This window comes from Erpetoichthys calabaricus, chromosome 1, assembly GCF_900747795.2.
Source record: "Erpetoichthys calabaricus chromosome 1, fErpCal1.3, whole genome shotgun sequence".
Taxonomy (NCBI): Eukaryota; Metazoa; Chordata; class Cladistia; order Polypteriformes; family Polypteridae; genus Erpetoichthys; species Erpetoichthys calabaricus.
The window spans coordinates 158,785,700-158,808,274 of record NC_041394.2 but is presented as its reverse complement, the minus strand read 5'-3'; the positions used below and the strand labels follow the sequence as shown (position 1 = coordinate 158,808,274).

At 37.6% G+C, this 22,575-nt stretch overlaps 1 protein-coding gene across 1 annotated transcript in view; it reads left to right on the top strand.

The window, feature by feature from the left end:
- The first annotated feature begins 7,513 nt into the window (after window positions 1-7,513).
- The window catches only part of mkrn1 (makorin, ring finger protein, 1), a 119,837-nt gene continuing 104,775 nt past the window's right edge, over window positions 7,514-22,575 (top strand). The window contains exon 1 of the mRNA XM_051920502.1: window positions 7,514-7,671. Coding sequence (XP_051776462.1) covers window positions 7,595-7,671 — 77 coding nt within the window. The 5' untranslated portion in view covers window positions 7,514-7,594. The remainder of the gene's footprint in view (window positions 7,672-22,575) is intronic.

Below are 22,575 nucleotides of genomic sequence, written 5' to 3'. Positions count from 1 at the left end.
CTTAGGGGCTATTTGCATTGACAATGTAAAAGATAAGAACAGTACACTGCTAAATCCATATTTATATCATTACAGTTCATTGAGAGGCAACAGTCAGACAGCGGAACCAAGTACATGTCAGCAGGGGCAGATGCTAAATCCACAAGATTAAAAAAGATCATAGGTTGCAGTGAGACCTTCCAGTCCCTAGCAAGGGGCACAACAGTCAGTGGCAAGCCCACAGAACAAAGACAGGATAGCCTCTCATCACTTATGCATCCCATTGCTAGTATAGCATTGAAGTAAAAAGTGGTCACTAGTCAGCCTTGGACAACCCGGTCGTGAACAATTACTTTGTAACTTTGTTATTGGGCATTGCTACTATGGTTAAGAAAAAGCTTAATGTCCAAAGTCAAACATTTAAAATTTTCTATTAAAGTGACCTATTCTGTTTGTATGCCTGCCCCTTCACTAATGCATGTTATGCACAATTTTACTGTAGATGTTACATACATACTATATAATAAATTAAGACTACAGTGAAGAAAAGTGTGGTGTGGTGGTTAAGGCTTTAGACTTCAAACCCTGAGGTTAAGGGTTCAAATCCTGCAACTGATACTGTGTGACCATGAGCAAGTTACGTGACCTGACTGTGCTCCAATTAGAAAACCAAAAGAAATGTAAGCAATTGTATCATAAATCGTGTACGTTGCCTTAGACAAAGGCATCAGCAAAATAAGTATATGTAAATGTAAAAGCTCAATAATCAAATGTTTCAGGAAGTACCGGTAATTGTAACGTGAAGAAGAAAGCCTGAAGTGCCTTCCATGTGAAATGAGCTAAAATAATACGAATCTTCATCTGCTATTGAAACATTGTAGGCTCTGACAGAGTCTGCAGAAATGGCAGATGGAAAGTAATTACTCCATCCATCAGATCCATTTTTTGCTGGACAAGCAAACACTCAAGAAATAATGATAAAAATCTAAATATTTACCATGTTTAGAAATATATTTACCATGTTCTTGTTCCTTGCTCTGGTGTAAAATATATAACTGGTCTAAGTATTGTTTTCTATATTTTGCAGATTTTCCAGAATGGGCTGAAAGAGCCACATTTATTAACATTAACTGTGGTACCTGCCTGATTAAGCAAAACCAGCCTTCAAAAATGAGTTCCGTCATCTCCTTATGATTGTGTCAGGCTCCATGTAATGTTAAGCCTGAAAAGTTTCATATCCTCAGCTACTGTTGTCAGTCTGTTACAGAAAATGTTCAAAGCCTTCTAAAGCAGACTTGGCGGCATTAACCTTGAAATCAAAAATCCCATCCCAAAGGTCATGGGATGGGATTTCATTGCACTGATTTTCTTTATTGAATGACTGTTTGTTTCAACACTGCTGCAGTTACACTTTTAAGCTTTTGTATCCTTTTCATTTTTGTGTTTTCGAAAATGTCTAATTGGTTTCTTTTATTATTTGGACTGTGATTTGCTGTTTCCATTCAGTTAGAGTCAGAAAGCACAGAAAAAGTTCCTTATCTAAGAAGAATTCAGCAGCACCATCAACTAGTATTCACTGAATAGATATAAACACATTTTTTACATTAGTTTTTTGAAGCTCTTTTAGGAAGACATGAAGACAAGACGTGAAGACGTTTCAAGAACATCTTTTTTTAGCTTTGATTCTAGTTTACATATTGGATCTTGGTGTTTGGTTTCATTTTTGGGTTTCCGTCTTATGATCTACGCCGAGTTTTTGATCTCACATTGTGTTTCTCTTTGTTTTTCCTTCTGTAGCAGATCACTAAAACAAGAAAGATACCAAAAAAGGTTCTTCACTCCTCCAGTTGAGTCCTTGTAGCTACTCTTCTCCTAACTCCAGACTCACCTCTGCGGATGCTCCAGAGGCCCTTTTAAAGAAAGACCTGGGAGTACTTCCTGTGGCATGCCTACATTCCTGAGAAGCATTTCCGGTGGGCTGGAAGCCGGTAAAAGACGTAATACTGCCTTGATGATGGCTTCACTTGCCAACCACTGGGGGCAGGTGCTGGGTGCCTGCTAACTCGTGGCTGAGCCATACAAAGGGCATCGGGGCATTCCACCATTAGAGAAAGTGAGTGTATTTAAAGAGATCGTATATAGAAGAATATCCGGGGCATGAAGATGGCTTGGTGCTTAATTATTACAGACAGAAAATCAGTTACTTTAGTATTTCACTACAGCTATCTATTTTAGATACCAATGAAAAACAAAACATAGTAAAAAGTAAAAATAGAAGTGAAAAAGTAATATGTAGTAAAATGTAATAAAAAGTAAATAAAAAATTAAATTACATTAACGCCTTGTCAAAAAAAACATTATGAATTACTTTATCCTCTAACTTACATTATATAAATGTTGCTTTTTTGCATGTCTGTTCACTTATTATTCAGGATATTTTTCTCTTTTTCGTTTATTGGACAATTCTCTTTGTTCTTGATTTTTATTATATGCAACTCATATTTGTTCATTTTCTTTTTCTTCAACATTCTTTATCAGCTCTTGCCACTCTTTTTGTATAGCAATCTAAAATTTGATGTTCTTGAATAGATAATTTCCCTTTCTGCCTTGCTATTACAACCGACTGCGTTGAATGGCGAGTTAGCACTGAGAATATCACTGGGTGATAGGAAAAGAGGATGTGCACAGTAGGAGTCATAACTGAGTGAACGGTGTGGAGATTGGTCAAGCCTGAATATTGCGGGCACGAAGGAAAACTTTTTTAATATAATAGATGATTCATTACATTTACATAGTTCTTTTCAAAGTACTCAAAGTGCTTTACATAATGAGTGGAGAGTCACTTCAACCACCACTAATGTGCAGCATCCCACCTGGATGAGGCAACGGCAGCCTATTTGTGCCAGTTAGCTAACATTAGCTGTTAGGTGATGAAGGGGTGAGAGATAGTTAGCCAATTAGAGACAGGGGAAGATGAGGGGGTAAGAATGACCAGATAATGGTGGGCAGTTTAGCCAGGACATCGGGATATACTCTACTCTTTATGAAGGATGTCCAGAGATCTTGAATGACCACAGAGAGTCAGGACCTCAGTTTTATGTCTCATCCAAAGGATGGCACCATTTTTACAGTACAGTGTCCCCTTCACTGCACTGGGGCATTAGGATTCACATTCCTACCACAGAGTAGGTGGCCCCTGCTGTTGTCCTGCCTAGGATTGCCCAAGACAAGACCTTTGAACGTCATTAAACAAGTTTGAAAATGGGTGGATGTACATATGGCTCATTGGCGTCTTTCTGCTTAAGTAAGTCTTCCACAACAGTGTTACAAAATGTAGTGTTTTTATCATGCTTTTGTGCAGGGCTTAGGTACTCAATTACTGACACTAAAGACAAAACAAGTATTCCACTCAAAAAATGAGAATCTGTTTTTCTTCCTCCAGCTGGATCATGGCAGAGGTTAAAACAGACCATATGAATAACCAAAAGAGTGATGCAAGTTGACAATGTATTGTGATAGCATGTAAGAATTACAGAATTTCCCCATGATGGATATACCTAGCTCTCCCAGCTTGCCTTACAAGGCTGGGGGTTGTGGTTTTGGTGGCCCCACCTCTTGGGTTGTCTACCCACAGAATACAAGAAACATAAGAAAACAAAAATATGCCCATAGAAACTAAAATATCAAGAAAATTGTCACAAAACACTTTTATCATAGGAAGGCTTTAGGGGTGGGGGGACACCTCACATTAAAACAAAAAACATTACAAAATTTCCTGTGAGCCTCAAGGACTGTATCTCTGATACGGACGTGAGTGACACTGGAGCACCACAGAGAAAAGCCCTGTCTCCTTTTCTCTTCACTACTGTACACCTCAGGCTATACAGTAAATGTAAACCCAAGTCATGTCAGTTAGATAAACTTTATTAATCCCATTGGGAAATACAGTTGCATACAGTAGCAGAAACATAAAAACAAGGATACAGACTCAGCAACATATAATACAGCCAATCAATCAATCAATAAATAAAAATAAACTTAAGAAATACATTGAGTAGAAGCATTGAATTGCCTGCTAGCATTAGGCAGAAAAGATCCCCAAAGGCACTTTTTAGCACATTGTGGTGGAATGAGCCTGTTGCTAAATGTGCTTCAATAGAGAGCCTCATGGAGGGGATTTTTCATGATGGCATCCAATTTTGCCATCATCCTCTTTTCCACAACATCTTCCAGTGTGTCCAGGGTTTACTCTGTGATGAAGCTGGCTTTCCTGATAAGTATATTCAGACATTGTGCTTCTTTTGAACTCAAGTTGCTTCCTCAGGATAGCATAGAACATCACACCAGCTACCATGGACTGACTGAACATTTCAAGCAGCTTGCTGCACACATCAAAAGACCTGAGTCTCCTTAGCAAATACAGTCTGTTTTTGCCTTTCTTGTATTGTGCCACTGTGTTGTCAGACAGGTCCAGTTTGCTGTTTATGTGACTCCACAGGTACTTCACTGTAAAAAATGTCTTGTTATATCAACTTAAAAATGAATGTCAAGACTGCCTTACACTTTTACGTTAAGTTAACACACACAAGTAATTCTTACAACATTATCAAGTTTCATCTTATGTGTCTCATGTTGTATAAACTGTGTTTCTCATTCTTTTGATTTAAATTCGTCCATTTATTGAATTGTCGTGGTAGGTCTTTGAACCAATAATCATAGTTAAAGTGATTTGTTTTTTAACACTTGAGCAACTCAAATTAAAATTAATTCAACTACATCAAAGCAAGAGATTAGTTAATAGATTTTAATTGGAGATAGCCTAAAATTGTAGGTTTTTCTTAGGAGACAGAAGACAGGCTGCATTCCAACAATTTTACACTTTTATTAGTGTAAATATTTTAACAGCTTATTCACAACGATGTCAGAAATTCAGAGTAGCATGACATTTATTGAATTCAAGCAATAGCACCAAGAGAATTTTGAAACAATTCAGTAAAGTGAAGATGTATATCAATACACTAAATTGTCACATGAAATGACTATATATTAGTGCAGAATTGACTGTAATAACTTCCATATGTAAACTTGAAAAGTGTATGTGGCAAAAACAATTATATGATTTAAAATAAATCGCTTGTCTGGCACACCTATAGAAAACATTGAAAAAACAGTTGTTTTTCTCTTTCCCTTTCTCCTAATCCTTATTTTAAAATCCTTTGAATTTATAGAGTCTTGCTGACTGCCTTAGGTAAGATATTGCATCAGTAAAAAATTTTGGACAACCAATAAGTTCCAATGGTCTGGTTGATTGTTGATTAAGTTGCTTTTACCTATAAATTAAATCTTAAATTTTAAATTCATAAACCTCCATTTCACATAATTTCACATATTCTTACAAGCATACACACACTGATCACTTTATCTAAGCTTACGCATACACATACAGTACTACTAAACCATAACACTCCAACAATGTAATACTTATTTTCCCAAAATTCCTATCTATGTCTATTTTGCATAGACAGAACTTTATTGAATCCCAAATTTGACAACCTTGGAAACTGCCTCATGAATATTAATAATTTATTGAGCTCATTACAGAACATTTTGATTACAAAATGTCAGTTTGTGAGCTCTAAGACATATAGTCTTGGTCACACATTTTAAGAACTATTATCTAAATATTTCTAAAATTAAAACACACTAAAATAAAAAACACAAATTAAATATTATATATTTAGCATACTGTAAAAGCACAATTTTCCAGCAATATTATAACATCTAAAAAGGTTAGCAGTTTTATTTATCCAGCTCTGCATATAACAAGGGAAACTGATTTCCACACCATAGCCTTAGCTGTTAAAATTCTTCTGCAGCATAAAATTACAGGGGGCACTGGAGATAAGAAGGTGCTATAGAACAAGGCCTACAAGCTTTCTGAGTACATTCTAGACGGTTTTTATTTATCCACTTTCATATTGTAACTTCCAGACAGAGGAAAAAGATGTTCATAGTCCCAACTGTGGAAATGAATTTTGCCTGCAATATGAAATTACAAAAGATAGGAAAATGTTATAGGACAGTCTACAAGGTTTTATAATAAGTGTTGGACAAGTTAACTTATGCTATTTTCAATTGGAATTAATAGACTTGGAGAATGGGTTTCCATTACATGGACCCAGCAATGAAAATTTGGTCTGCTGTATGAAATGATGAGAGATACAAGTAAAGGAAATGCATTGCAGTACAGAACATTGATGAAAGATTTTGAATATGTTTTGATTAGTTTAAATAAACCTGTTCCGATTATACATGTGGTATACAGGTGGAATTTCCATAGCATAGTCTAATGCGTGTAAACTAGGTTTCTTCTCAGTATGAAACGACAGGGGTACACAAGATAGGTTACGCGCACTGAAAACACTGCCTATACGTTTTTTACGCTATGTTTTGATCAATTTTGTTCATCCACTTTCAATTGTGCATATAATACACAGGGGCCACTGAGTTCCACAGCATAATACAAGCTATAAAAATGACCTCAATCCTCAATTGGGATGCCAGTTTAGGAAAAAAAATTAACATCACATAATCAAATGATTTTTAAATAATTTCATTCATACGGTTTTAATTGATTATATACCACTCAGGGGAAATTAAGTTCCAAAACATACTGTATATTTTTTCTATGGAAATGGTTTTCTTCCCAGAAAAATACACATAGTTCCAAATAAACAAAACTAATGCATATGTTTTGAGATGTTAACAAAAGCATCACAAGCGTCTGCGCGTGTAAATTACCGTCGGGCTTGACGGGACTGCGTAAAATCAATAGTACAAACTGCACGCAAATATGCGTCTTGTATCCTGCCTGCACTAAACAAAAAAGACACATCGAATTTAATGGAAAACATGACCCGATTTCCGTAATTGGCTGTAATTCATTGTACTGTATTTAAACTAGCAAATTCACCATGATCTGACGACACCAACTTATAACTCGTAAAAGCACATTTCTATTATAAATGATACATTTAAATGTACTTGAATATTATCATACATTCGTTCACAAATGCCTCTGCACTAAGACAATTTTCGGCACTTCAGCAGCATCGGGTTATCTCACAATAAAGTAAATGCTCTTTAAACTCACTTCTAGCATATAAATCGCATCAGAATTTGCATCAGCATTTTGCACAAAGCTGACCTCATTACGTTGCTAAATTTGGTAAGAATATACCAATGTAGAAACTAAGGGGAGGATATATATAATAAAGTACAAGTTCTTTGAGTGGACACGAGCAATAATCAAAGACGGCAACCTGTCTGTAAAAAATGACAGACTAACTAATCCGGCACCTGTTTTTATGACGTCTCCAGTCCCGTCTCCTAGGAAAAAAAAAGATTGACATCTGCTCCTCCCACATTCCGATGCTTTCAGAACTACTTTCATCCTCGTACTTCTCGTCATGCGCACGCAACTCGTGATGACGCTTTCAATTGGTGTAGTGCCTCCTCCTAGAGGCCGATCCCGGACGTTAGAGTACGAAGATTGCCGAGTCCGTTGCGGCTGCCGGCCGGAAGATCCGGCACTGGAGCATAAAAATAAACACTAATGGCGGAGGCGGCAGCATCCTCAACAGCGGTTCCAGCAATAACGGGAGGAAGCTGGACCAAGCACGTCACCTGCAGGTAAATGTTTATTTAATGAAGTACTTTCAAAGTGTTTAGAGAATGGACGTGTCAGGGGATAACAGTTAAAGTCACAACATTATTTGATTAACTTCACCGGCAATGTTGTTCTCACATAGGCTGACTTGAGTTGTCAGTATTTCCTGAACCATCTAACGTCCGTGATGAGATGTTATTCTTATGTGAAATGTTAGAGAACGCATTGTTATCAATGGAAATTGGCATTCTTTTATGTATAGCAGCCCTGTCCGGAGGAATATAACTCGATTCGTTGCTCGATGAACGGAAAGTGCCCCCTAGCGTGTTAACCGTCGGTCTTTTGTTTGTTAGAGGTAATCTGGATCGGGATAAACCACGGTAGACGGTATTGAAGGGGTCGTTTGAATTAATTCGCTTGTTTCAATAGTATCGTCAGACACCGAGCATGAAACACGAATGCAGACAGAAAAGATCTACTGTAACCGTCGAGGTGCGTCTTTGCCGTAAGTGTGTGTACTGTGGATGAAAAGCGAAGACTGTAGAGGTTTGCAATGCGAGGTTGCTATGCATCTCCTACCACCGCGCGTCTGCTCTTTTTGTCTCGCGTTGTATTTCAGTTGGCCTTTCGAGACTGCTGTCTTGTTTAAGAGTCGGGGCTTTCCAACTCCTTTGGCACAAAGTCGATGAGCTGCACGTATTGTAAGTTCTACCTCTATACCACAAAAGCTCATAAATGACAACTGGGTCTTGTTAGGCACACAAAGTTAGTTGAAGCCTGTGCGGTGTTTCCGTAACATCATGCTTTACTGGGAAAATGATTAAATCAGGAGCAGACAGCTAATTAGCATTACAAAAATTCGGTTTAGATAAGCATGTCTGAAAGATGGCACATGACACGAAACTGACGATATGTGTCACTTGAGCAGTGGTTTTTAAGATTGCGTCTGTTTTCACAGCACCAAGCTTAATGCTATTTAGAAGCAGCTAGTCAATAAAACGCGTTTTTTGTGCAATTCTGGAAAATCTCGTGGTTTAGGTTAATAAGAACATAAAAGCACATTTACATTTATTGAAAAAGCCAAATTGTATTCTAGTTTTATTTTTATTTATCAATAACATTGTCAAGATCATCTACAATTTCTGGGTTATTAGATGCTGATGTCTTTTGTCCTACCTTCTCGTTAGGGTTACTGAATTAATATTTTGAATTTCAGACCTTCAGGAAGTATTATGTCAGCCCACAAATTCAGAAAGGGGCAGAAAAAAGTCCACCAGTAATCTTGAAGCCCAAACAAACCCATGAAAGATAACTGGCCTCTTTCAGCACAGTTCTCTGTAAACATTTTTTTGGTGTTTCATCTCTAATTCGCTTGCATGAAATCTGATTCTGTGGCTGAGGCTTAATCAGTTGTCCATAGATGAAATGAAGACCAACCCAATATTTTTACTTCTTCTTTGTAGCGTTGTCTTCTTGAAATGCCATTCTTTGTGATAGCCTTTCTTGTTTTAGTCATTTATCCATGTTTCCTTGAAGTACAGTATTTGGTTCCTTTAAATATTTTGTTCTTAGTCCCAGGAAATCATCCTGGTAGACTCTGTGAATTTTCCAATATTTTGTGGGTTGGATGTGTGAGAAGTGCTATAAGAGAAACTTCATTCTAGCAATTTAGTGACTACTTCTTCTTATCAAATACCATGGCAACCCGACAATTTTCATGCATAAAATCCTAAATTATCCCAGCTAATGGACTTGGTCAGAAGGATTATTATGTCAGAAAGCTGTGTAACCGGTCCATGATTTCTGACTGAACTAATTTTTTTGTCAAAAAAATAGCATTGATGAGAAAGTTGAGTGCTGTACTCTTTTCATTTATGGGAAAGGCACTGTATAAATAAAAATATTTTTAATTATCTTGCTTAGTGTTTTCAAATAGAAAAGACACATTCAAAGCTGAATGTTGAGCTGTAGAAATCACAGACCTGAATATGAAGCAGCAAGGGCCAAAACTGTACTTTTAGAAAGCTGCACAAACCTCACATTTTGCCAGATATGCTTCATTGCTGCTTTAAAGCCATCAGAGCACACCCTCCCTTTGCTTGTTGAAGTCATGACTTTGAAGCAGGCAGCACATGGCTGTGTCTTTTGGTTACTTGGAAGAATCTGTTCAGTTTTTAGAGACATTCCATATAGCTAGACTAAAGACATTAGTTATAACGAAATGTCAACAAAACATTATGTATTGTTAAACCAAAACTAAAACAATGATTAAACCTCTAGTCATTAGTCCTCTTCAGCAAATGTTAGCTTCCCATATGAGGATATAGACATGTTTAGCATGCTTTACCAGACAGTTTGCTGGCCTGGGGGACACTCGTGTCAAGCAATGAAATTCTTGGCAATTGTACTAGTTCAGAAATGAGTGCATTGCTGGTTCCGTTTTTCCTGGAATTCTTGATCAGCAGTTTTCACACATGCAGGAGATCTTTGGAATTCGCTGGTTAATTTCCAAATCAACTGCATGTGTGAAAGGGGTTAGTTTTTTTAAAATCCCCTAAACTTGTCTTTTCTCTCAAACACTTTAAATTGTCTCTGTCAATGTGTATTTTATTCTCTTAAGTAACCTAATACTAATATAGACTATTGTTAATTGAATCTTATTGTCAAATCTACTGTAACATACTAAGGCATTTTTTGTAGTGTTGCCTTATAGGGGGCAGACTTCCAATCATCAAACCTACAAAAATGCCAAAGGCGCTAAAATATATGGTAAGAGGTTTTATTACAACTGAATAAAGAAGGTTACAACAAACCAATGATGCATTAAAACAAAGCAAAAAAAAAAAACCCTGTCATATTATGGTTGCACGGTATACTGAAAAACCCCATTTTTAAAATGGAATGGAGCCAGCAGTTCAGTAAGCTCAGGTTTTTGCACTTCTGCTCTTTAAAGCGCTGTATTGGCGCAGTAGACTAGAGGTGTGTTTTTTTGGGGGGGGGGGGGCCTGGAATATGATTGGGGGGTGTACATACATTTATCTTAACTCTTAACTACTCGTGCTGGTGTATTTTGTATATCAATCTGTTATTTTTGTCTAACATCCATTTACTTGAACCTACCGACAGGATCCGCCATCTATCTCTCCGCTTGATTCACTACAAGTATAGTGTCTCAATGGTTTCCTGCCAGTGTACCCCCAGCCAGTTTTATGAGTGGATGCACCGTCGCAACTTCCATATGGTTCATTTGGTACAGTGTGTGGGTATTTAATGTATGTATGTATGACAACGATGATGTTCCTCTTGCAATGACTGTCTGTCTGCAAAGAACATTCAACAACTGAAGTGAAATGTGATACATGTGCAAATCCTGCAGTGGATGAAAGTGTGACTGTTGATGAATAAGCACTGCAGAAGTGGATCAGGTTTATTTTCAGATAGTCCTAGACTGTGTCATGCTATTTAGTAATATGGTATTAAATTACATTAAAAACATGTACAATTTAAACGTATTGCAATATTTTATATTACAACCTCGCAGCATGCATATAAATGGCCATTTTAACTGGCGCATAAAGTATATCGCGCGAGTACTTGTGAGATAAGAAATGGTGCAAGAAGTTAAGGGTTAATATTAGAATTTATCATCAGCCTTGTAATCTAATATGGCTTAACTGTAAAATCTCATACAATCAGAAAAGAAAAGGTGCAGTGTTTGTCTGTTATACCACGCTCTTTTTTTAATTTTCTAATGAATCATTGCAAGCATAGTGATCCATATGGATAGCAATTTGTGAGTTATATGCACCTTTGTGATTGTTGGAGTGCTGTAGGTTCCACCCCCAAACCCGCCCCTTGCTTCATGCCTGTACCCACTTACCTTTGTGTGTTCAGAGTTAGTGACGTGGTCTGCTGTGCTGAGATCAGCTCGTGTTTTGATGATATATGTGCTAATTTTGTGTATTTAAATGCTTTTCTTAGCATGCCAAAGATGAATCTTTTTATAAAGGTGACCAGGTTTTGTTTTTAAAAATGGTATTGATGCAATCATAACCTTTTGCATGCCTCCATGTATCATGGTTCTATAATTTTTCTAATCAAACAATTTGATTATTTTAAATAAGTTAATTGAATAAACAAAACACAACGTTTAAAGACTATCAGGGTCTTTAAAAGGTTGTTTTTTTTTTTTCCTTTTCCTTAACGTACTGACAACATATGAAGTAGAATTGAAGACCTCCTACATGCATTCTTATTTATGAGAAGTCCTCATTGTTTTTAAAATGATCTTTTTACTATTGAACTTTTAGAAATTATAGTACTGGAAGATTCATCCAGTAGTGTCACTTCTGCTAATGACCTCTTTAAAGCAGTTTTTCTTCAGATCTAATTTTAAGTATATATTGCACAGCCTGCCTGCACACTCCACCCAATTCCAAGTTCTATAAAGCTAAGGGGTGGGATGTTTGACATCGAGGCTTTAAAGCTTTTTATCAGTTTAATGAAGCATACTGTTTCGAAACAGTGTATTGAAGCTTGTATCAATGCTTCAATAACACTGTAACTGATGATGTTCGAAGCTTTGAACTGCACTGAAGCACCACGAGCAGTCTGACTGTTTCAAGAGTTTTGTGCTGCCCCACGTGGGTTTGTATTTTACACAGGAAAAACACTGAAGTAAATAAGAAGACTAGAAGTGTGGAACTTATCGGACAATAAAGTAAATACCATGCTATACTATTCTTCTGTACTGGAACTGTTGTTTATACTCCAGCTTACTGTAGGCAATTTATGTAATCCCCCTTACTTGTGCTTAGTTCACATTCCTTAATTCCCATTATGATTCTCTTTGCCCCTTAGTGCAGTTTTTCCCTAGATACTGATAGAAAAATATTAATCTCTTGCAGTGTTTCACAGCAAACATTTCCTGTCATGAAGAGGTTTTCACATAATTATGATCAGTAGTGGCTTGTAATGTGTTGTAGTTTCTCGCCAGTAATTGCCATCAGTGAGTGCTGATGGATTTTTGTGTTTTACATCTCTCATAACAACCCTGTCAAGGTGCATCAGCCTTGGGATGAGTAGCCAGCACTTTTAGTTGGCATTCCGTCATACAAAGTAGAAACTTTAGTGTGAGCTGCAGAAAAGCTGATAAGAATGGCAAACCTACCACAGTTGCTTAGAAACTGAGCCGTTCTTCTAAAGATTGTAAACTACTCAAAAGAGTGATGTAAAGGGTGAGAATATATTAGCACTCAGGGTAGGTTAACCACTGATGCAGTGCTACAGTATTCATAATGGCAACAATTTACGTCTTAATGACACAGTTATCATAAGGTCAAAATGAAGAGTGACCGTTAGCTTTTTAGTACACCTGTCTGATTGAAATTATGCAATCATTACAAGTTCTGTAAACCACTAGATGGCAATATGTTTGAAGCTTCTAAATTTTGAATCTTTTTTTTTTTTTTTTTTTTTTTTTTAAACTACAGAATGGAAGAAGCTTACTGGCTTCGTCCTCCTATCACCGCCCGAAGCATTGGCCGCTATTATACCCAATCCCTGGACTACGTCTGAGGTCACTTTCGGACTCCTCTAAAGTACATCTGGGTCCCTGTGATAGTCTGACTAGAGCCCACTCTGGTGGCCCCCAGGTATTCCTGCTAAGCTGGTGGCCCATTTTTAACCAAAGGGCCTTGATAACAGCCTTCTGCTACTAGCAGTTAAAAGTGTGCACTCCTTTATTGTGCACTCTCTAATGATATTTATATCCCTTGAGTAATTCAAGGGATGCTTTTTTCCCTCTTCTTCATCTTCATGTGGTAACACTGCCATCTCAGGTTATTAGTGGCCTCCCATCCTTGATGTGTTACCACACCTGCTGATGTAAACCCTGACTCCAGTCATCTTTACAATAACCTTTGACAGCTCTTCCTATAAAGTTGATATACTGCAAGTCTGAATTGCAGTCTGATTATTTGGTTGGTCAGTCAGTCGACCATGTCCTGACGAGCCCCCATAAGGGCAAAACACGTGTTGTGTACTCTTTGTATTTGGCAAATATTGTATTGTAACATATGATATGATGTATTAGTATTTAGATGCAATTTTTTTTTTGCTGTTGTTGCTGTATCTAATATTTCAGTGTTATAATATTGTTTCTACTTAGGCAAAAAAAAAAAAAGTATAGCTTATTTTGTGGCATAGTGGCTATCCCTCATTTAATCCAGTGGTCTGAGTATGAATCCCATGCCTGGGTGTTGTCTGTATATTTATCACTTTCACTTTTATTTTGTCTCACCCTGGTGCTCCATTTTTTTTTTCTTGTTCGGTTGATTGGTGGTTCAAATTGGGTTCTGTGCAAGAGTAATTATGCCTTGCCAAGATAGCCTTGTGCCTCCTGTGATCCTGAATTTGAATACGCTGATTTGAGTATATTGTGTGGATTTATGAATTTGTAACCAATTGTTCTGTTCCCTGGTCAATCAGTTGGAACAATGGCAAAATTATTCCTTTGCATTTTAAATTAACTGTCCTTTGAATTAGTTAGAAGCTTATGCAGGGTAGTAGGCTTTTCAGTGTTTTTTTTTTTTTTTGTTTGTTTTTTTTTAAATTTTGCACTTTTGTGGAAAATGAAAGGAAATATGGGTTGTAGCACTGTTAGCTAGGGATGCTCCTATCAATGAGCCACCAATCTAAATCAGGCCGATTTTACCACTGAAAAGAGACTCGGTCAGTGATCACAAAAGCCAAACATTTCAGCCCCTGCTTTTCTAAGCAGTACGGTAATTTAGTTGCAGTGCTGCTTTATGCAAGGTATTAGGATAGTTGAGCCAGTGCCACCTCTTTTTTTTTTTTTTTTTTCCCTACAGCATAAACAAAGAGCTCTAATCATGGTTTGTTTTAGCAGTATTGATTCTTCTGTATAGCAGAGAGAGAGGATGAGTGGAATATTAGCCTTTACGTTAATGAAAGTGGAGTAATAAACTGAGAAAAAGGAATTGTAGGAGTCCTCCTCTGCAGCAAGAATTAATTCAGGTCTTTTTATTTTGTCCTTTAAATTAAAACGGACACCATTTCAGTTTGGACAGTGAGCCTGAGTGTGAGTGCAGCCGCTTATATTTTTAATTGGAGGAAAAACAAAAGGTTGAGTGCTCAGTAAACAAGCTTGATAGCCAAACAGCAAAATACATCTTTTCCTTAAACCAGTTAAGCATGTTAGTCTTGTGTCTTCTTGATAAAGAGCTTATGAACATTTGATACTTTTGTTTTATTTTTATTTTATATATATATATATATATATATATATATATATATATACACAGTGATCCCTCGCTATATCGCGCTTCGCCTTTCGCGGCTTCACTCTATCGCGGATTTTATATGTAAGCATGTTTAAATATATATCGCGGATTTTTTGCTGGTTCGCGGATTTCTGCGGACAATGGGTCTTTTAATTTCTGGTACATGCTTCCTCAGTTGGTTTGCCCAGTTGATTTCATACAAGGGACGCTATTGGCAGATGGCTGAGAAGCTACCCAACGTACTTTTCTCTCTCTCTCTCTCTCTCTCTCTCTCTCTCTCTCTTGCGCTGACTTTCTCTGATCCTGACGTAGGGGGGTTGAGCAGGGGGGCTGTTCGCACACCTAGACGATACGGACGCTCGTCTAAAAATGCTGAAAGATTATCTTCACGTTGCTACCTTCTGTGCAGCTGCTTAGTGAAGCGACATGCTGCACGGTGCTTCGCATACTTAAAAACTCGAAGGGCACGTATTGATTTTTGCTTGTTTGTTTTTCTCTGTCTCTCTCTTTGTCTGCTCCTGACGGAGGGGGTGAGAGCTGCTGCCTTTAACAGCTTTGTGCCGCAGTGCTTCGCATACTTAAAAGCCAAACAGTCCTATTGATTTGTTTGCTTTTCTCTATCTTTCTGACATTCTGTGCTCCTGATGCGCACTCCTTTGAAGAGGAAGATATGTTTGCATTCTTTTAATTGTGAGACGGAACTGTCATCTCTTGTCTTGTCATGGAGCACAGTTTAAACTTTTGAAAAAGAGACAAATGTTTGTTTGCAGTGTTTGAATAACGTTCCTGTCTCCCTACAACCTCCTGTGTTTCTGTGCAAATCTGTGACCCAAGCATGACAATATAAAAATAACCATATAAACATATGGTTTCTACTTCGCGGATTTTCTTATTTCGCGGGTGGCTCAGGAACGCAACCCCCACGATGGAGGAGGGATTACTGTGTGTGTGTGTGTGTGTGTGTGTAATTATATAATATAAATATTTGTTGCTGTGTGTCATACAGCAGTTTTGGTAAGAAACAAATACTACATAATTTATAATGGTAATCCATATTTATAATAGCCCCTCAAGAATTACAAATGTCTAGCTAATACACTGAAGAAAAAATTCAGATGTGAGCTTCAGTAGGCTTTGCACCCTAGGAATCCAGTTACCTGAACTATGCTATAACATTTCAGTATTTACCGCTCTGATGATGATCTTTCTGATCATAAAATAGGTCATTACGATGTCAATTAATGAAAAGAATTCATGATTAATTGCTGAATTACGGTATTTCAGGGTTCCTCTAGAGTGCATCTTTCTCTTGCATGATTTGGCTCAAAAACTAATCAACACATCATTATTTTATAACAGGCTTAAGTATTTTTCCATCCAGCCATTTTAGCTCAAAATCGTCCTCAAGAAACTGACACATAGACAGACACACACCCATCGTTTATGGTATTTGGGACCCTAAAACATCGAGATCTGTCAAACCAGAGATCAGAATTTTTGACATCTAAAAGCTTTCACTTCTCCTCCTCCATAGACAGTAGGTTATGTTGAGGGATGGTGCAAAGCAAAAAAGCACACCTGTATAAATATAGTAAATGTATGTTTTTAACAGAAAAAAACTGTAGTGCAATTATTTAAATGATTAAAATCTAGAAGTGCACATATATTTACATTTTAAGCAGTGTTTAATTGCCAATGTCAGTTTTTTAAAGGGATAAAGGGAGGAAAAACTCTTATCAGAATTTGCCAACCACGTAACATGGAAATCAGTGATCAGTATTGGCCTTTTGTTTATATATATATATATATATATATATATATATACAAAAAAAAAACACACTGATCAGAGCATCCTTACTGTTAGCCTAAGTATAGTGTACATTGAAATTCATGGTAAATTATCTAACTGACATGCATCCCATTGCAATGTCTCTTGTGTCAATGAAAAACTAAAAGTTATGGAAAAAATGTCCTAATATTATTTACAGTAATCCCTCCTCCATCGCGGGGGTTGCGTTCCAGAGCCACCCGCGAAATAAGAAAATCCGCGAAGTAGAAACCATATGTTTATATGGTTATTTTTATATTGTCATACTTGGGTCACAGATTTGCGCAGAAACACAGGAGGTTGTAGAGAGACAGGAACGTTATTCAAACACTGCAAACAAACATTTGTCTCTTTTTCAAAAGTTTAAACTGTGCTCCATGACAAGACAGAGATGACAGTTCTGTCTCACAATTAAAAGAATGCAAACATATCTTCCTCTTCAAAGGAGCAAACAAATCAATAGGGCTGTTGGCTTTTTAAGTATGCGAAGCACCACGGCAGAAAGCTGTTGAAGGTGGCAGCTCACACCCCCTCCGTCAGGAGCAGACAGAGAGAGAGAGAGAGAGACAGATAAAAAAATCAATACGTGCCCTTCGTGCTTTTAAGTATGCGAAGCACCGGGCAGCATGTCGCTTCACGAAGCAGCTGCACAGAAGGTAGCCAACGTGAAGATAATCTTTCAGCATTTTTAGACGAGCGTCCGTATCGTCTAGGTGTGCGAACAGCCCCCCTGCTCAATCCCCCTACGTCAGGATCAGAGAAAGTCAGCGCAAGAGAGACAGAGAAAAGTAAGTTGGGTAGCTTCTCAGCCATCTGCCAATAGCGTCCCTTGTATGAAATCAACTGGGCAAACCAACTGAGGAAGCATGTACCAGAAATTAAAAGACCCATTGTCCGCAGAAACCCGCGAAGCAGCGAAAAAGCCGCGATATATATTTAAATATGCTTACATATAAAATCCACGATGGAGTGAAGCCGCGAAAGGCGAAGCGCGATATAGCGAGGGATCACTGTAACAGAAAATGCAAATCAAGCAATCTGACATTTGTACTGTATGTATGCATACATTCATTGTAGGTCAATCTTGCCCTGGAGTACTGTGTAGCATTTTCTGTTAAAGCGGCCATACTTTTTAATTGATCTGATAAACTGGTAAAGTAAGCTACTTGTCTGAGTGGGGTTCACTGTGAAGCACATACACTACATAATCAGTCTGGAATATTGGTTAATTCAGTTGTCTTCGAGCTCTAGGGATTGAACTTGGATTTCCAAAAAAACCGTTCCACACCAAATTGTGAATCATCCATTAAGACTTGGTATTGTAAAACTTTCTGTGCCAAGATAAAGTAGAACTCTAAATACCAGTAAACAGCCAGCCTTGGTGTTAGGTTTGCCTGTCTAGTCCAGGGGCCGCGCGTAGAACTTGCACTATAATATGGCGTAAGCACAAAAGCGGGAATGTGCGTACGCACAGAAAAATCCAAATGCATAAATCTGTGCGTTCGCCAACTTATCCCGATCAGCGTGAAAAGTAACACATGTGCACGCGCCTGCTTCCCCACCCCAACTCCTCCCAGAATTACACCTCTTTGAATATGCAAATCAATATAAATAGCCCAAATAGCGTTCTGTGAAAAGACAATGGGAAAAGTACAGGATAAAATAGAAGAATTTCAGCGAATACCAAGTGGAGGCAAGGAAAAACTTACTATTCGTTGGTTTAAACAGTGATATAATCAACAAAAGAAAGTTGATCGAGTGACATATAGTGTCGGAGAAACTCGAAAGCTCAAGTTCACAAAGTCGCACAGTGCTGAAATAAAAAAGAAGTTGTCAGATATCAAAGTCGCAGTGAAAAGGTGAGTCGTAGCCTACCGTCTGAGTGTCATATGAAAGATTATTAGGGTACAGAGAAAAAAAAATAGGCACGCAATGTGGAAAAAAAGCTCGAAATTTCAACTTTAATCATAGGATTTCCACTTTAATCACGTAGTTTATTTTGTCATTAAAGTAGAACATCATAAGCTTCATCTTTAAAATCGTTTAATTTAGTAGGTTCTCATATCCCATCATAACTAAAGTAGCACGTTAAATGCTTTATTTTGTATTTGATCTATGTGCTCTGTGTGTGAATCACTATGTGCTTCGGGGCTTTCTCTTCCTGCGACAGGACACAGAATCCATTACATTCGTAATATTACAGCTCTCTGAATAATTAAAATACTGAGATGTATTCGTGATATCCTTTTCATGATGATAGGAATGAAAGCATTCTATTAAACTTGGGAACACGGTGGCGCAGTGATTGTTCATGTCTCACGCAAGATGCTTGCTGTGCCATGCGCAACCTTCGATGAAATACTTTATTACAGCAGTACTGTCTCTTTCCAACTTACTAACCTCCAATTCCTGTCCTTACTTTTCTTTCTCCAAATTCCCAATCGCCACACAATCAGCTCTGTAATAGACATTAAGCCATCTGTAACCTTAGAACGACAATTCTTCAAAACATTTAAGGAACATTGAAATATCTTTGTAGTACGTGTTTAATTATTCCATCCATCTATCCTTCCAGTGTCGCGCCAGCCCAGCAAGAATACAGCATGAGGTAGTAACAATCCGTGAACTAGCTAGTGCTGCGGCACCGTGTCCTCACATGTTTAATTATTAACGATATAGATTATTTAAATGAAGTTAGTTTTATCTGTATAATGCAGTATAATCAACATATTTTGCTGCATTTCATCTTAAAAATATTGTCATCATATGTAAATACACGCTTTATAAAGTGGCGCAGGTTGTGCAATATTGTAACTGTATCGCAAGTTTACAGTGGGGTAATTGTACTTATAAGTCCAAACAGTTCTACAAGGAGCACTTGATGGACTGATTGAGTGCGTTTACAGTTCTTGGGATAAAACTGTTTCTGAACCGTGAGGTCCGTACAGGAAAGGCTCTGAAGCGTTTTGCCGTGGCTGAGGCAGCGTGTGCTTGATGCTGTATACCGATAATTCTCTTTCCAATCAGCTGCTGCTGTGATTCTAAACTCGGATACAGTGATATAAATACTCCGAGTGGTGCAGTGAGAGTAATATGGAAAAAGATGATCCGCTGTGGCAACCCTTAATGGGAGCAGCTGAAAGAAGAAAAAGAAGGTGCAGTGAGAGTAACGACGTTAAAGCAGTTATGGCATTTGGAATACTGTGGCTATTCCCTGGACCATTATATTGTTGCAGGTTAATTACAATCAGATGCATTACATTAATAAACAATATGCAGTTAGTTTTAGTGTATTTATAAAGCCGCGTCAGGAATGTAGATCTAAGAAAGAAAGGGAAACCACACAGGAACAGTAGCACTGCTTTGACGGTGGGTGCCACCAGTCTGCAAAACCGAGCGAAAAACTTGCGTATGCCAGGGTATGAGGTACCGTGGAAATGTGCGTGGCTTTACGTCAAGTTTAGGTTTTATACATCGCGATTTGAGCGTGGAAGTTATTCTACATTAAGAAAGCACAGCAGCATGATTTTTAAATTTATAAGACATTTAGAAATATTTCTGCTTTTGCTATAGATTTAAATGCTAAACTCTTGTTGATTTCATTATATTTTACCCTTTCTCTGTGCAGTTTGCTCCCTTCATTGTATCTTATTAATGACAATTAAAAACGAGCAGAGAAGACACCCAGGCAAACACTGAATCATGAAAGGCTGCAAACACTGAATCATGAAAGGCTGCAACTACTTTAGTGTTAGACACACTAACTAGAAAACAATGGGTTAATTAAACAGTTATAACACCCAGAAAAATAGAATGAACATCAAGAAGAAAGTAATGTTAAAAAGAAAAGAAAATACATTATTCCCATGTAACTGCTTAGTACATTTTTTATTTATTTATTTTTTAACCAAACTTAGTTTTCTAATTTCTATATTGTTCCTAAAACACAGAATATGGGAACTAACAGTTCACTTAAATTACCCAGGATTCCAATTAAAAAACAGAAGCTGGTTGGAACAAAAACCTCCACCCACAGGGGGTCCTCAGGACCGACGTTGAGAACCCCTGGTTTAGTCTGTCTGCACCCAGGTTTATATGTCAACATATATGCAATTAGCTTGACTCCCCCTCGTAAAGTTAGAAAATGGGATTTATAAGAAAATGGAGCGAACCTTAACAAAACAGATCATGTCGTTTCTCAATGTAGTCTCCACCCTTCTCAATGCACTTGCGCCACCTGCCTAGAAGTGTCTGGATTCCAGCAGGATAAAAGGTTTTGTCTTGCTGTCCTGAATCAACGACCACCCAGATGGTTTTTTAGTGGTCCAAAAAGGTGGAACTCACACGGTGCCAAATCTGACAAATAAGGAATATGTGGCAATACCTCAAACTTCAGTTTTTCCAGACAAACCTTGGTGTTCTTAGCAGTGTGTGGGCAGGCATTGTTTTGCAGCAAAAGGACTCCTTGAAACAGCAGTCCCTGCTGCTTGGATCGAATAGCAGGCTTTACAGTGGTCTCTCTTCATTCCACTAAAATGTCAAATCTTTTATTTAAAAAAAAAAAAAAAAAAAATCCTAAAACATCAAATTTCAAACTGAAAAATGATCTAGGTCTTATAACGAGGTAAAGGGAAAACATGGCTTAGTATAGCTTTTTAGAAAGTAAAACGCATTTGGCTCTTAATGAGTGCATTTGTTGCTGTTGCCACCAATAAATATGTAACTTGCAGTTGCCAACTAGCATCAAGTTAACATTAAAATAGACAGAGATTCTACATGGAGAGCCATAGTGCTCTAATTGAAGGTACTTGTACATCAGTACAAAGCAACCTGTTCCGTTTTTCCCATGATCTCTGCCTCATTCATGAACAGTTGCAATAATGAATAGCATAATGATGTTTTAATTTTATTGTTAATTACTGTTTACAATTCCACCATTACCTGTCGATTTGCATTTCTCATTAAGACCAAGTTTAAAAAAAAAAAAAAAAATGCTGTCTTTCATGAGGGTTCCTCCCTCGTGTTTTAGAATTGGGGAAATTACTGGGTTGGCATAACCTGTCCGTGAATAAATTCCAATATATTCCTCTGATGGTGAACCTAATAACTTCCTGATTACTTCTGTTTGTTGTACATTACAGTTTATTCAGGTGGATATTTGGTCTTGTTAAGTAACTGTGGTACCTATAAAGTAATTGCCCCCTTTTCAAGTTTCAAATTTTATTGCTTTACAACATTAAGTCAGAGTGGATTTAATTAAACTTTCTTGACACAGAAAAGGATGAATGTTAAAGTCAAAACATATAAAGCAGTCTAATTGTCCAGATAAATATCCCCCCCCCCATTAAGTCGGCATTTAGTGAATGGCATCTTTAGCAGAAATTACAGCCTTGAGTCTGTTGAGTGCAGGTCTCTATTAGCATTGTAGTGAGCATTAATGAGCAGTTGTTCTCCATTCTTTGTAGAATTGCTCATTAATGATCCCTATGCAACCTGAGAGAACTTTTTAACATCCTTTTTTCAAGTCCAGGCAGAAATTCTCAGTTGAACTGAGATCTGTGCTGCTATTTATCAAGCATCTCACAAATTACTTCTAGGTATTGCACTAAAAGTCTGGCTACAAGAAGAATTTGTCCTACTCGTGAAAAATAGTTGTGATGCATACTACACTCACTCCCAGTGAGGAGTAGGAGTTCACTTTGAGAAGGAATAACTTTATGATTTTACAGCTGCCTGAACCACACAATGACACTTATTAGGGTGTTTTGCAATTTCCTTGGAAATCGTCATGCATA